General features: G+C 41.8%; 1 protein-coding gene across 1 annotated transcript in view; it reads right to left on the bottom strand.

The window, feature by feature from the left end:
• cdh7a (cadherin 7a) overlaps positions 1-4,474 on the bottom strand; it is a gene marked incomplete at both ends in the record, with an annotated part of 728,354 nt that extends 723,880 nt beyond the window's left edge. The window contains one exon of the mRNA XM_084312150.1: positions 4,241-4,474. Within this exon, the coding sequence (XP_084168276.1) occupies positions 4,241-4,474 (234 nt within the window). The remainder of the gene's footprint in view (positions 1-4,240) is intronic.
• Positions 4,475-16,788: the final 12,314 nt, after the last annotated feature.

Raw genomic sequence — 16,788 nt, forward strand, 5'->3', positions numbered from 1 at the left:
GAAGGTGGCCATGGCAGTTTTAATGTTGGGCAACATATTGCTATGGTTCCTGTGTTTCGAGAATCTGAGGTGGAGAATTTTTTTTTTAATTTTGAGCGGGTAGCGGGGGCTGCGAATTGGCCGGAGGATCAGTGGGCACTATTAGTGCAATATAGGCTCACGGGTAGGGCTCAAGACGCATGCCAGTTTTTATCAAAGGAGGACAGCATGGTATATGAGAAAGTGAAGGGTGCTGTCTTGCGCGTGTATGAACTGGTGCCGGAGGCTTATAGGCAGCGGTTTAGGGGACTAAGTAAAGCTCCCTCGCAAACACATGTCGCATTTTCCCATGAACAACGGATGGTGTTCACTCGTTGGTGTGAAGCGTGTAAAGTGGATGGGGTCGAGGCTTTGAGCGAGTTAATCCTGATGGAACAATTTAAAAAATTTGTGCCCGAACACATGATAATACAGTTGGAGGAGCGAAAGGTTTCTACCCTCCAGGAAGCTGCAGTTTTGTGTGACGAGTTGGCAATGATCCACAAAAATGTTTCTGCATCACATGGTTCTGTGCGAAATGATGTGTATGTAGGAGGCGACGAGCGATCATTTCGACCACGCTCGCCTCCGTCAGAAAAGAGACATTGTAATTATTGTAGCAAGCCAGGTCATTTGGTGGCGGACTGTTATGCATTTGTGCGCGATCGGCAGAATACTGACAGGCCAGCGCAGGAACCAAAGGTGGTGGGGTTGGTTAGCACTGTCTCACGCCCTGGGCGGGGGAAACCAGACAGTTGTTTTGATCCTTTTATATCTTCTGGTTTTGTGTCACTGTCGGGTAAGGTCTGTGACCAGCGCGAGGTGAGGATCCTTCGTGATACAGGTGGTTCACAGTCCTTTATGCTGGCGGATGTATTGCCGTTAAATGTGGAGTCGTCTTGTAATACAAGTGCTATTGTGTGCGGAATAGAGATGGGCTACACGCCCGCTCCGTTACATATGATACATGTGAGGTCAAAACTAGTCACAGGTTGTTTTCCCGTGGCGGTTCGTTCCTCTTTTCCGGTAGCCGGAATTGATTTTATCATGGGAAATGATATAGCTGGGGGGAAAGTTCTGTGCGATGCGTTGATTGAGTCAGCAATCCGGCCACGCTCGCCGCCGTCTAGGAGACCGGTGGTATGCAATTATTGTAAAGAGACAGGCCATGTGGTAAAAGGATGTCGTGCACTGAGGAAGCGACAGGACAAAATCACGAAGTCAGCCCAGAAACCAAAAGGTGTGAGTGTGGATTTTGTCATGGGGAACAAGTTTGCTGGGGGGAGTGTGATTCCTGTAGTGGGGGTTGAAAAGGCTCCATTGACTGACTTGTGTTGTGATGAATTGCTTGATAATCACCCCAATGTGTTTTCTGCTTGTGTTGTCACCAAGGCACAGGGCGGGGAGCGAACTCAAGTTTTGACGTTGAGTGAATCTGTCGGGGGCGAGGCTCTCGCCGGGGACAAGGGGCCATCTGTTGGCGAGATGGAAGAGGTTGCTGTATGTAGCGTTCAGGGGCAGCTGGTAATTCCCGCACCATCTATTGGAGAGATGGTGATGAGAGACATATCACCTGGATCGTATCCACCTCATTTTTTCATTCGTGAAGCATTGTCGCCCGAGCAATTGCTCGCTCTAACGCGGTGGAGGCTGGGTTTTCTAGGCCTGTGTGGTGCTGGTGTGCCCGTTGGTGGGTGATTGTGGGAGGAGAATTTAGTTTTTGTTGTTTCTGTTTTCCCTGGTGTGTGGTACTAATCGGATGTTGGGTAATAAGTAATAATGTTTTGCTAACCCTACAGGTTCGCTCTTATGGGGGGAGGTGTGACGTACCTGGGTACGTGGGTTGGTCATTATCATTATTACTGTATTTATGACACCTTCTGAACATCAGGTTAGTATATTTAATGTGTTATGTTTTGTATATGATGTGTGTGTGTGTAAACATGAGAGCTAATGCTGTCTCTTCTCTCCCTGTCAGGTGCTGCCCATCCCTACTGAAGAGTGCTGATTGCTTAATGAATGACAGCTGATTGGCAATTAGCTCAAGAGGGATGGGTAGCCAAATACCTGACAGGACACACACGTCTCGGCGCGTCAGGGTGTCATTTTTTGCCAGTGACCAAGTGGAGTGAGGTGGCCTCTGGTTGCCACTGTTTGTGTAGTAATTATTACTTTGCTGGTTATGCCAATTGCCACGGTATGTGGACTTTTGATTATGTGCTGCCTGCGTGGACCAAACCCTGTGGGGGGTAGGTATATGGTTGGCCATATTAGATTCGTCCTACACGGTTAACTGCATGGTTAGAGTGGTGTTCCTTCGGTCCCAGATTGCCAACCACGTGGCATGTGGTTGTGTGGTTCGAGTTTGCCTTACTTATTATTGTTCTTCACTTTGTTTGTTCTCCCCTTACCCTTTTCCTTTGTCTGTGTTGTGGGTTGAAATCCCCACTGATAACATCCCTTTTCCCAAAGTGGGTTGAAACCCCCACATTACAATAAAACCAATTTACCATTTGAAAACGTCTTTGTTTACTATCTGCCTACCCGGGACTGTTTGAGAAGCATTTTTCTACTGAGGGGGTTGTTTTTTGCTCATGTAACACCTGCCCAGATTACTATCTTGTATGGTCAATAGACCTCTGTACATGACAATGGTCATAATACGTAAGGTGGGGTATAGTACTATAGGTCTTCACGTTTCTGCTTTGTAGATTGTTGGAACATTGTTGATTATGAATCAAATGACATGATTAGGTCTGTTCTACTCCAATGTTAACAAATATTACTAACATGCGGTTAGACACAATTTTCAAACCAAATACAGCAGTATTTGAAAACTCATAAATGATGTGCCAGATGTCTAGTGTTAGTCCTTGGATGAAGAGCTCAAGAGAATGAACTACTTTTCGGGATGGTGGGGTGTCCCATTTGTTTAAGTTTGGATTAGTGATTGGGTCTATATCTGATTAGAGCTGTTATTTGGATATTAACACTAATGAGCTTGAGCTCCCAAGATAATCGATTGATTTCTATCACACTCGTTAATTAAAACCAGTCCAGTCTGTTTTCGCTGTCGAACACAATGAACATGAATTCCACACCGTTTTTTATACATATTACATGTATTAAATGTCGGGGTCACCTGGGCCCAGTAGTTCAACACTTTTAATCCATATCTGATGGGATCAGATTTGGATTTTGGGTAGATCAAAACCAAAAAACAGGATCACTTTGATATCCGATCAGATCAGGAAATCAAATCAAAGCTTCAAATCAAATCTTCAAAACGGGTAGTTCAAACCGACAACACAGGATTGGGATCAGTTTGATCGCAAAAAAATTTATTATCTTGATCCCACCAGAGGGGTGGATTTCCAGTGGATTACCAGAGCAAAATGTACTATACAATTTATAAAAGAAATATGTTTCAATATAAATAAAATGGCAAAGTTTGTTAACTGAAATAGTACAAAATGTTTAGCCTTCATGGCAAATACATTTAATTTTAAATTTTTTGGTCATGTTTGTGGTGGCCAAAATATCACAACAAAGATTGTCAATCACAAATGTAATTTAGATTAAAGAAGTTTTGAACTACTTGGGGAGAGGAAGTATGGATGTCTGAGAAACATTATGCGGTTTGATCTCTTTGCGGAATAGATTTTTTGGGGAGTCACAAACTGAACCAAAGTGCGTGCAAAGCAATATATTATAAACTTTAAAAACTGCCAAACTCTTTTTTTTTTAAGAAACCTTCCCATCCCCGACTTGACATGTTTTTTTACTCCAGCTTTTGTGTGGAAAGTACAGCAGCGGTTACTTTCCGATGCAGTTTGCGGAGTACATCATTCACGTTCTGTATGTGATTATCTGTGTTGTGTCACTACCACAGCATGGCAATTCAAATACTTAGTAGAGGCCTCGCAAGGAATGCTTGTGAAGTGAGATTTCTTCCAACATTTCTGCCTGTGACCGTTGGTAACCACTTTCAAAAGAAAATGCCTTTCAGGTAAGTATTTGAGAATGCGCATATCAAAATATACAGCTGTTTTCACACATTTGATTGGTTTCACCAAAATAGTTGACCAAAATAGTATTTTAGAAGTTGACTAGCAGTCAATCCCTAATCCCCAATACTCACAAATCCTACATGATAATTGTTGTTTACTATACAGAACACGTTCTGCCATCTTTTCCTCTACAGTAAAAAGAGATGTCTCACCTTGCCGACGTAAAGAGGGTCGTCTCCCGTGTATTCCTCCAGCACAAAGAACTGGTTCCACACCCAGCTGCGCCGCTCCCGGTGGTGCACCCGGCTCCTCCCGGTCCTGTGGGAGCGCTGCACACCGGGTAGGAGCACGGAATCCAAGGTCATGCCGGTGCAGCCCATCTCCCAGATAGGCAGGAGCAATATAGTCAAGGCACTGACCGCGCTCCACACGGGATAGCAGTTCATCTCGGGAGAAATGCCTTCAGGAGCCGATATAGAAAATTGGGGCAGTGGGGGTGTTTATGAAGAGAGACGCTGTCCGGTCCAATCGAGTAAGAATTCCGTACAGGAGGCTCGCTTTCCAGGTCCCGAAAGTCGGGAGACTTGACAACTTCGATGAGGGCCCGGGAATGTTTCACTTCTCAGCAGTTGGTTGAGAAGAGGTGCAAGAAGTTGGAGAGGCGTCTAAAATAAGAGAGAGAGAGAGAGGGAGAGAGAAAGAGAGAGGGAGAGAGAGAGAGATAGAGAGAGAGAAAGAGAGAGAGGAGATATAAGTGTGGATGTCCTCATTTCTACTACTGTACCGTCTATTACATTTAGCTGACGCTTTCATCCAAAGCGACTTACACATTTTGCACGACGAGTCAGCAGGAAGGGCACAACTCTATCAGCTGAGTAACATTGTTCATCAAAGTGTTCAAACTTGAGTGCTGCAGTGTCGAGTGTATGTTAGTATATTAGGAAGAGTGCATGAGAGTATAAGACACGAAGAAGGTTAGTAGTTTAAAAAAATTATGTTTTATTTATTTTTTATTATAATAATAATATTTCAGATATTGAAAGATTGGTCGGGTTTTTGGCTGACTGTGGTGGGAAGTTCGTTCCACCATTGTGGAGCGAGGACAGAGAATAGGTGGCTTCTCCTTACTGTCTATTAAACACAACACTTTCGGGCGCCTGAGTGGCGCACCGCGTACAGCACTACGGTGCAACACGGCCATCCTGGGTTCGACTCCCGGACCCGGCGACCCTTGCCGAATGTCTTCCCCCCGTCTATCTCCCATTCTTCCTCTCTCTCTCTACCGGACTGCCCGGTAGCAAAAATCAATAAAAACCTACAAAAAACATAACTTGTCCAAACAGGACAAGTAACATTTAAAGGGGAACTATCGTATAAATGGCCTTTTTCAGTGTTTAGCATTGTTTCCTAGCTATGTGGACTTATATTAATATGATCTATGTCTCTAATTCTCATATTGGCGCATTCTCCTCTCACAATATTCACCCTCACTGAACTGAGTCATCTGAAAATGTGCTGATCTGTGATGTCAGAGAGACTCAGCTGCATAATAATGTGGCTGTGTAGCATCAGGCCCATGCACCCCATGCCACATCAGCTCAAAACGGCTTAAGGTAGAAAAATGCTGTTTTTGAGTACTTGATTAGAAATAAAAAACAATGAATTAAAAAAAAAATATAATTACAGAGGTGTTCCATAAACTCACAGGAATTGTGTAAAAGTGCCCAAATAGTGAAAGAAATAGTAAAATAGTTCCCCTTTAAACACAACACTTTGAACAATAATAGTGTAACGTTCGACGTTACTGACGACTCACCAACTCAGGGGGGTTAGTTCTCACTTGTACTTTATTACAGTCTCTGGGTTACAGCGCATAACCTGGGTGTATCACCTCTCATCATGTTCAACCACTGCCTCTGAACTTCCCATAGTGCTGTTAACTACCCAGAGAGAGAGCATGCTGGCTGCCACACCCTCTTATACCTTTGGCCGAGGCCAGCCCCTGCACTCCAGCCTCTGTCACCCTGCGGCTTAAGCGACCAATAGCGTTAGTGCTAGCCCGGAATGGCGGAGAGCTGAGTGACAGCCCGGCTGACTAATGACCCCCAAACTCAGGGTCGCTACAATAGCATAGAATGGCGGAGATAATGCAGAAATTATCTGAGAAATACAACAGTGATGCCACTGTGCTGTACAACACTCATTCACATGTAACCTGTCTTCCAGTCATGAAGGTTTAGCATACAGAAGCATACAATTGCAAGACTGTCCATAGGACAGGTACAAAGACACTTGAGAGCTTGTTTCCACTGTGGTGCGTGTGCAACATGTGTGTGAATGTATGCCTGTGTGCAACATAAAACATGGAACATAAAAACATTACATTACAGTACCGTCACACAAGAATACAGTAAATAACACTATAAAGGATTCTGGAAATAATCACTCTGAATGCTATTCTCATAGAGTTACAGAGGTTTGAACACACTGAAATAAACGCTTTTTTTTCATTTTCGTCTGAATTATTTTGCAAACAGATGCCTGCAGATCTCTCTATTCCAGACCTGGGCATTGTACGGCCCGCGGGAAGTTTGGATTTTTTTTTTTACAACTTAGGTAGGTAGATTACATTTTTAGAGACTGAAGTACAGAAAAAAGGTACCGTTGGGTACCGGTATCGATTCACAGGTACCGGTACCGTATCGGTTCAAATGTGAACGGTACCCATCCCTACTGAACACACAACTGCAGGGCAAGGGCATTTTTGCTCATGAAATGCATAGCCAGGTGAAAGCCTTCATGACAAAGTTGCAATTAATTTCAAGGCAACTAGGCAGCAACAATCTCAAACACATGAAAACCCTGAAAGAAGTCAAACCATCAGCTGATCACCGGCACAGGTACTCATCCATGTTGGGAGCACTGCATGATGAATTTTCAAGGCGTTTTCAAGATTTCAAAAAGGTTGAGGATGAAATGCAGCTGGTTTCCTCTCCCTTTACCTGCAGTGTTGATAGTTGTTCAGCTTGAACTCATTGACCTGCAGTCTGATTCACTACTGAAAGAGCACTTTAAGTCAGCATCACTGCTAGAGTTCTACTCTGCTCTCAAGGAGGAGAACTTTCCAAACATGAGGAGACATGCTCAGAAGATGTTGGTTCTCTTTGGATCCACCTACATATTAGTGATGTGACGATTCATCGATTTGCATCGGTGCGCCGGCATCAGTGATGCCACAGATTACTTGTAAAAGTAATCTGATTACTGATTATTGATTACTCCTTTAAAAAGTAATCCAAGTTACTTTACTGATTACTTGATTATCAGAGTAACTTAGTTACTTTGAAAGTAACTAGGTTACGAAGTCGTCGTCGTTCCCCCAACCGTTTTTTTTAAACGCTTTATTGAAAGTGCATAAATTGTTTTTAACTTGTTTCTCTGCACATAACGTAAATTGTTAAACTAGTGCTTCAGCTTCTGTACCATCAAGTATGGTAAAGCAACAGTCTATGATGCTCACAGCATTAGAGCAGCCAGCCAGTGGTTTTACAAAACCAGTGTATCCATTCACATCTAACAAATGCAGGCTGAACTATTCAATTATATCAACTGTAACTATTAAATTGTTTTTATAAATGTCTCTCTATAAACATACAATCAGTCTCTCTTTAACATGTAAATTAACTGTAAATCTGGCAAATAAGAGCTTTTGCTCTGCCACCATCAAATATACATTAATCAAAAGGGAAAGAAACAATCTCTCTCTTTTGCTGTTTGGCTGGCCTCCGAGTCCTCCTGTACCTACTAGTCGAAGCGTCGGCTAGTGTTGTGATTCCAGATGCTTTCAATGCAATTGGATGTGCTGTTTTTAGCGGTAGACAGTATTTTGTTTCCTCCGCATATGAACGTGAAGTAGTGACTGATGAGCGTTTTGGGATGGAAGTCTGAACAGAAACTCACTTTTAATTTTGCCAAGCGTTTTGGGGTGGAATTCTCCGACGACGGAGCCCTGCTGTCACACGATTGGCGCATATGTCACATGACGTGCTGTGAAGACCCGCCCTACTCTGCCTCTGATTCGCAGACTGTGGATGGGGAATGTGATTGTACCAAAACAGAGTCACTCACAGACAGAGTGTCCAGTCACGCCGCGGCCCGCGGGACACATTCTTGTGTAACCCTTTCACTGCCACACTACGTCACTCCCAAAAGAAAAACAGCTCAAAATGTATTTTTGACTGTCGAAAACGAAATAAAATACTGCATTCCGCCTGCATTATGAATTTATGATGAGATAGTAACGAAATAGTAATGCACAGCCACTTGGACAAGTAACTGCAATCAGATTACTGGCTTTTAAAGATTAACGCGTTAGATTACTATTTTCGGGGGAAAGTAATCAGATTACAATAACGCGTTACTTAGTAACGCGTTACCGGCATCACTGGCCGGCATACACGTTCACGATGCGAGTGCACTGGTGGAATTAGTGCGCATCGGAAAAATGTCAGGCTGAACTCGCGATGCATCTTGTTGTAGCGTCTTTGCATCGGTCATAATTTCCTCTCATCCACTTGTCAGCAGTGCACTGTGACTGCACACACACACAGCAGATACTATTGCTTTGCTACTACATAAGGCGAGAGCCGCGTCACAGTTATCAACAAACAGTGGAAGTCGAGGAGACATGCTAACGCTAGTAGCCTCTGGCTAACGCCAGTTAGCCGTTCAACTAACGCTAAACTAGTGTCTAACTAACTTACTAAAGTGACTATGCAACACCAGTACCATTAGTGAGGAGGGGGGGGGGGGGGTATATTGAAGACGCTTGACAACAGGGGTTCAAAGATAACTTCACATTTATTGGTTATTCGTTTCTTAATTATATCGCTTCATGCAATCCATCCAGCCTGGCTCCGTGTTGTTGACATAATGCGGCTGCTACGGTCGGAAAGTATAGACGCATCCTAGTGACCTAGTCTAGTGTGTGACATCATCAACTGTCGACGGCAGCTCAGACGGGGAGGGTCTCTCTCTCTCTCTCTCTCTCTCTCTCTCTCTCTCTCTCTCTCTCTCTCTCTCTCTCTCTCTCTCTCTCTCTCTCTCTCTCTCTCTCTCTCTCTCTCTCTCTCTCTCTCTCTCTCTCTCTCTCGTGTGTGTGTTTTTAGCTAAAGTGGATAGAAAAGACAGTTTATGCAAAAGTCTTCTTAGGCACCCAAGAGTTTTTATATAAATTGTCTTACAGTAGATTCTTTTATTTTTAATAATAATATAAGCTGCATATAAGGAATACAACCAAATCCTCTGTCATACCATAAAATTGTATCATTATTTTTCATCGTGTTGAATCGCATCGTATCGCCCCGAATCGGATTATGTTGAATCAAATCGTATAGAATCGTATCGTATCTCAACAGGGGGTGAATCATATCGCATCGCATCGCCCGGTGCTTCAAATGTATCATTAATGTATCGTATCGTTGGCACCGTATCGAGATGCGCATCGCATCGGCCTCAGTGAGGAGATGCACATCCCTACTACATATGTGGACAGACATTCTCAGTCATGACGTTTACCAAGTCCAGGTACAGATCCTCTCTCACTGATGAACATCTGGCAGCTGTGCTTCGCATCTCCACCTCAGACATGCAACCTGACTTTGATGGACTTGTTAAAGCTCAACAGAGTGGATTTCTCACACTGAATGAAAAAAAAAAGAACTGAAGAACACTAAAATGTGGAAATATAACAAGTGAAATGGGACACTTGATCTTTTTCTTTTCTTTTTTTTGCACAGTTCTGAAAACATTAAATGTTTAATATAGGCATGTAAAGTAAAAAAGGCTACAAAACTGGGACACTTTTCTTTACACAGTTTAGTGACATGTCTTGTTTATTTTGGCTAAGATGATGTGATGTCTTTAGAAAGCTAAGAAAATCCTTGTTTCAATAGTATATGAAACTCAAAATGCCCTTTGTTATTAACCCTTTATCTGCCAGAGATTATTCTTTTTAAAGATTTATTTTTTGGCGTATTGCTACTGGGCAGTCCAGTAGAGAGAGAGAGAGGAGGAATGGGAGACAGAGTGGGGGGAAGACATTCGGCAAATAACGACGGGTTCGGGAGTCGAACCCGGGTCGGCCGCGTGTGGTTCGCCACTGGGGCACCCTGCCAGAGATTATTCTGATCTTAATCCACTCTCTGCCACCACTGTAAGTCTATGGAGATGTTCCCCTTCTTTGCAGGGCTATAACTTTTTAAATTGTATTGCTAAATTGACATTACTATGGCCCATTCAACATCAAGTATCTATCGTTTAGGATGTAGCAACGTTCTACTTTTTCATTCACACATTCATACTAAAATATGGTCTAAAGTATAAATATGTTTTTATCGTTTTCTGCAGCATTCCATAGAACGTGAGTTATAGACATAAATACATATATTATTAGATCATCAAATGTAGTTTGATACCGATTGACGTCAGATTAAAAATATCAATTGTATAAGGTCCTAAACGTCATGCCTCATCATCTGCTGGTGACCGGAGGGGGGGGGGGGGGGGGGGGTTTATAAGTCCGTGGCCGACGTTAAATCATTTATGTAGTATGGGTGATATGTTGATCGGAGCAGTTTGTATGTATAATAATAATCAAACACGCTGAAACTCACCGCAGCTTCCTCGTAGCATTGGGCGATCAGCGTGGAGCAGAAAGTTCGCTATTATGGGATGTCGATCTAGTTGGTCCAGTTCCAGGTTGTATAATACTATATACGTCCAAATCATGTTGTTTATCGAGTTATTGGCAACGGATAGCTATCCAGTGTATCAAGCTGGAGTCCTGCGAGCGACATCGAGTGGCCAGACGAAATATGGGTGAGCACCACTTCCGGCCGCTCACTTTTTTTTTGTGTTTTATTTTTTTTATTATTTTTTAAACATAACATAAAATTAGATATACAAGCATTAATTAACAGTACACATCCAATGAAATCACCATTTAAATAAATGTAGTATACGAGATATACACCTAATACTTGCTATCTAATACCCTACATACATATTCTCTTGCTCGCTCCCCCCCCCCCGGACCACCACTTGGATAATCCATCCATTATCATTCGCTCCTAACCAGGCACTACAATTCATATGCTAGCTTTTATTCTCTCCACCACTTCTAACCACATTGCAATTTTGGTTTCACTGACACCTAAAATTCTTGCTGTAGATATTTCTAGATAAATCACATCGAGATATGTAAGAACCCAAACCTTCCGACACATTTTTTCCGGTTGAAACCATCGTGATGCTATCAGCTTTTTAGCCGCTGTGATACCAGATAAAACTAATATCTTTAGCTGTATAGGGACTGCAAACTCAAAAACATCGTTCAACAGCAATACAGAGGGGTGTACAGGTATATTCAGAATTAAGAAATTTGATAATTGCTGGCACACTTCTTTCCAGAATATCTTAACTGGTGGGCAATCCCAGTACATGTGCATAAATGTACCCTCATCCCCATTTGTACATAAGGAGCATCTGGAGTCTTGTTTAAGTCCCATTCTGTTAAATCTTATAGGAGTCAGGTATGTCCTATGAATATAGTTAAGATTAATTTGTTGATGGTCCGGGTTACGTGACGCAATTCGAACGTTTGCCCAGACTTCTTGCCAATCAAAATTAATTTCCAGGTCTGGTATATCCCTCCTCCAGACTGAGTCTAGGGGGAGGATTCCATACGAGGACGTTAGTAATTGATGATAAAAATCAGATACAAAACCTCTCGATGTCTCTCTTTCATAGAAGAATTTGTGATATCTGTGGTGCTCAATTGGTATCCTTAATGGGACTCCATGAGCCTTCAAAAATACCAATAACTGTGCGTAAAAATAATGTGTGGAACTGGTGAGATTAAATTTTTTATGTATGTCTTTATATCTACAAAAACCCAGTTTGTTGAAAACATCACCTAATGTGTGTATGCCCTGCTTTTCCCATTTAGAATATCTTATAGGTCATTTTCCAATCAGGAGTGCATTGTTATTGAATAGGGGAGTATGACTATGCCATTTATGTAGGTTAGAATTTTTTTTTTTTGTGTGTCACGCCATATCCAGATTGCATGAGTAATAATGGGGCCAAATTTCAATTCGCATTGCTTAATTGATAATTTGGTGTATACTATGTCCTGCAGTCTATGTGGTGCTACTATATTTACTTCTAAGTTTCTCCACGATACAGATGCTTGGGAATCAAACCAGGTTGTCAGTGGTCTTAAAGTGTACGCCTTAAAATAGTGGTAAAAATCTGGAAATGCCATACCTCCGTCGGCTTTGTTTCTCTGTGCGGTGGATCTTTTTATACATGGAGGTTTGTTATTCCAAATAAATTTGTATGCGGTAGAGTTACATTTTTTCCAGTAACCATCTGGAGGGGGTAACGGTAGCATTGAGCTAATGAAGTTGATTCTAGGTAGGACATCCATCTTAACTATTGATACCCGTGCCTGTACTGAGTTTTTAAGTTTGGACCACCTGTCAAAGTCGTATTTGATCTTATCTTGGATTTTTATGTAATTGTACTTCACCGATTGGCTTATAGTAGGGAATACTTCAACTCCTAAACATCTGAAGTGTTTAACCATTCGTATTTCTTCTGGAAGGAGTATATTTTTTGCAGGGGCATTAACACTTTGAGTGCCACTCACGAGATTTCTCGGGTTTTTTTATAGGTGGTTGCGTGCCACTCACGAGATTTCTCAGAATTTATTTTTTTATTTTTTTTTGCGATCTGAAAAATTATTGCATCACCCGAGCCTACCCGAGTATAGCCGAGGGGCGCCGGCGATCACTGTGGAAAAAAGCGCCCCCTGTCGTCTCCCAGATGACATAAGTGATTTTGGAATGGACTCAATGAAAATGAATGGGGAAAAAAATCCGGTACTCCACATTTTCCAGTTCACTGATCCAGCCGGGGTTACCAGAGTTCATTCTGGAGCATCAGAGCCCTGCGGATCATGGAGTTCTACTGTATCGCGTTGGATCCATACACGTATCGATTTTTTCGAATGGTGATCAGGAATTGGAATATACCAGTTGGATACCATCTGATGTCAGGTAAGGACTCTATGTTATCAGTGGTAGGATAATCAGAGTAAGTTTGATGAAGTTATAAGCTGTTTTGTGAAATGTCTTCTTTCGGTTTCACTGTAAAACTCCGTGAGGAAATCAACGGAGAGATTATCAGTGCGCGGCCGTAATGTGCTTGCGTGCACGTATAATATTGATCATCTAGCGTTTATTTGAAAACGATTAATAAAAAGGCCGACGAATATCAACGTTGTGGAATAGTCCACTAAAAGACGATTTTCATAGAATGCTCCAGAATGAGCTGTTTTTTATATCAAAACGGGGGCTTTTCTAACTGCTCTGAAACGGAAACGACGTGATAAAAAAACAATCTGCCTTCACAGCACTGACTGGAAAATAGTATTTGATAATGCGATGGACAGATTAGACACATAGCCATAATTTAAAACATAGATTAGGCGATATTAACGTTAACATTGGCGCCGATGGTGGCATTCAAGCGGTAAAACGGAAAACCAGGCGTGGCGCTCAAAGTGTTAAGTGGAAGGAAAGCCGACTTTGGCCAATTTATCCTAAATCCCGATAGATTGCCAAAGTCATCAATCAACTTGAGAAGATGAGGCATTGAGGCGTTAGGGTTTTGCATGAACAATATTACGTCGTCCGCATATAAACTAATTTGATGTTGTGTGCCCTTGATTGCGATTGGTTCTATGGATTGGGATTGTCTTATATATTGTGCTAAAGGCTCTAATGATAAAGCGAATAGTCCGGGGCTAAGAGGGCAACCCTGTCTAGAAGAGCGTGATACCGGAAAGATTTCGGAGGTGATTATAGTTTAGTTTAGTTTAGTTTATTTGACAATTGTTAAAAAATACATTACATGTTACAACAAGTCATGCATCCTAACATTATCAAGGATAGCACAAAAAAGTCACAGACTTATTTCCATTGTGGTCCTTGGTCTCAGCAGCACATGGTATTTTCATAAACATGTATTACACATATTACCATCAGCCTACAGTATATTGCTAAAAATAGAATTAAAAAGTCAAATACAACATTATTAATAAAATATACAAATACAATATACAAAATTTACAGACACACTAAAACTACACTTCATTAAAAACTAAAACCTTCCTTAGTTACTCTGGGACATTTTCTAGGAGCCTTTTCCTAACGTTCACCTTGAAACTATACAGGTTCACGATCTGTTTGGTGGTCAAAGGCAACTCATTCCACTCCTGTGCTCCTTTGTGAGCCAATGAGCACTGCCCCATATTTGTTCTACACCTTGGAGGATGCAGGTTTGCTATGCTAAATCTCGTTCTGTGGCTGTGTGATTCACTAACACTAGTAAAATAGTTACTAAAATATTTCGGGGCCCTGTTATTTATTATTTTGTGTACCATGTTGAGCCTAAGCTGGGCTACTCTGGCCTCAACTGGTAGCCAGTTGAGCTCCTGAAAATGTCTCCTCCCAACATGATCACAAGGTCCTAGGCCCATCACAACCCTGATCAGCTTATTCTGTGACACCTGTAGTTTCTTCTTTAATGAAGCTGACAGTCCCTCAAACCAGGCTACACTAGTATAATCAAAATGACACTGCACCAGGCTGTTGGCCAGTAGTCTAAGGCTTTCCCTGTCAAGTAGATTGGCCTTTCTAGCCAAAAACCTTGTGCGACCATTTACCTTACCCAGCACCTGTAAGGCCATTCCCTCCCCCCCCCAGACTGTCATCCAGCATACAGCCCAGGTACTTCACTGCCGTTCTTGTTGCTATAACCTCAGACCCTAATTCTACCTTGAGTTCAGGAGCCTTTTTTAATCTGGTCTTAGATCCGAACAAAATAGACTCTGTTTTGCCTAAGTGAAGTGAGAGCCTATTGTCAGACAGCCAATTCCTGACCTTAGAGAGTTCCTCTCCTAGCCTTCTTTGGAGTGTACTCAGATCCTTATGGGAGATGAGCAAAGCTGAATCATCTGCAAATAAGAATAAATTACAAGAACATGCTTCTCTCATATCATTTATGTACAATACAAATAGCAATGGTCCTAAAACACTTCCTTGCGGCACCCCACAAACTATTTGTTTGGCATTCGACAAAAAACCATTGACCTCTACCCTCTGGTCCCTGTCTATCAGATATGAGGCAATCCACTTTACAGCTGTATCATTCAGTCCCAGAGCTTTCAGTTTATTAAGCAGTAGACCATGATTTACTGTGTTGAAGGCTTTCTGAAGATCAAGTAAGACCATTCCACACAGTTTCCCTTCATCCATCTCCTTTCTAATAAAATCAGTCATATAAAGGATGCATGAGTCTGTAGAATATGACTTCCTAAACCCTGATTGAAATTCATATAGAAGATTGTCTTTGCTTACATATTCTGATATCTGCTCGTGCACCACTCTTTCTAAAATCTTGGACGTGACACTCAAAATGGATACTGGCCTGTAATTACCAGGCTCAGAGCTATTCCCTTTTTTATACAAGGGAATAATCTTTGCATGTTTAGTACCACTTGGTACAATGCCTTGCTCTAGGGAGAGGTTAATAAGATGTGCAACACATGGAGCTATTTCCTGTGCCCCATCTCTTAAAAACTTTGCAGAAATGTTGTCCAAGCCAGTGGCTTTTGCTATATTAAGCTCGGCCAACATTTCTGCTACTTTCTCAACTGTCACTTTGGTCAAGGTAAACGAATTGGCCAGTACCCCTCTGCCAGAATAAAACCTCTGAATAAACTCCTCTCCATATACTCCTGTCTTAGGCGGCAATGCATCAACAAGCTTGTTGGCTACTGAGGTAAAGAAGGCATTAAATTCATTGGTCACCTGTGCTTTATCAAATTCTATTTTACCTTTGATATTTAGGCCAATATTGGGCTTGCCACTGCTGGCTTTGCCCCCACAACCCATGTCTTTCAGAGCTTTCCATAGCTTCTTAGGTTCATTTTTGTTTTCCTTTATTAGATTAATGTAGTACTCCTTTTTGGTTACCTTAATCCTTCATTGTGCTTCATTTCTGCGTTGTTTATATACATCAGCATCTGCTTGCTCATGGGATTTCTTAAATTTCAGCAAGGCCTCCTCCCTTTGCTTAATAGCATTTATAATTTCTGGGTTAAGCCATGGGCTTGATCTCTGCTTTAACCTAACTTGCTTATATGGAGCCATAGTATTCACTACCTTAAGGAAACAGTGGTTAAACAAATCCCAGGCACCATCAACACAATCATTTTCCAACACTGCACACCAGTCCATGTTCCTAAGCTGCTCCCTAAAGGACTCAACACAGTAGTTCTTGTAAGATCTGATTTTAATGTTTTTATGGCTAGAACATTTTTCTCTATGAACCTTCCTGATACAGTATGTGATGAAGTGGTCACTGATACCATAAGCAATCACACCATGTTGTGATATATTGCATTTGTCTGACACCATGATAAGATCTATTATAGTTTGGGTAGTTTTACTTATTCGGGTGGGTTCATTAATCAGCTGAGTTAAGTCAAACAGTTTGCTAAACCTAGTAAAAGCACCATGCGTTGGACAGTCCTTGTTAGATACATCAGTATTAAAATCACCCATCAAAATAAAAAAAATGTTTTCGTCACACCACAGCTAGAAAATACATTCTCTAGATTATCATAAAA

Source organism: Notolepis coatsorum (assembly GCF_963971535.1).
Source record: "Notolepis coatsorum genome assembly, chromosome: 4".
Lineage (NCBI taxonomy): Eukaryota > Metazoa > Chordata > Actinopteri > Aulopiformes > Paralepididae > Notolepis > Notolepis coatsorum.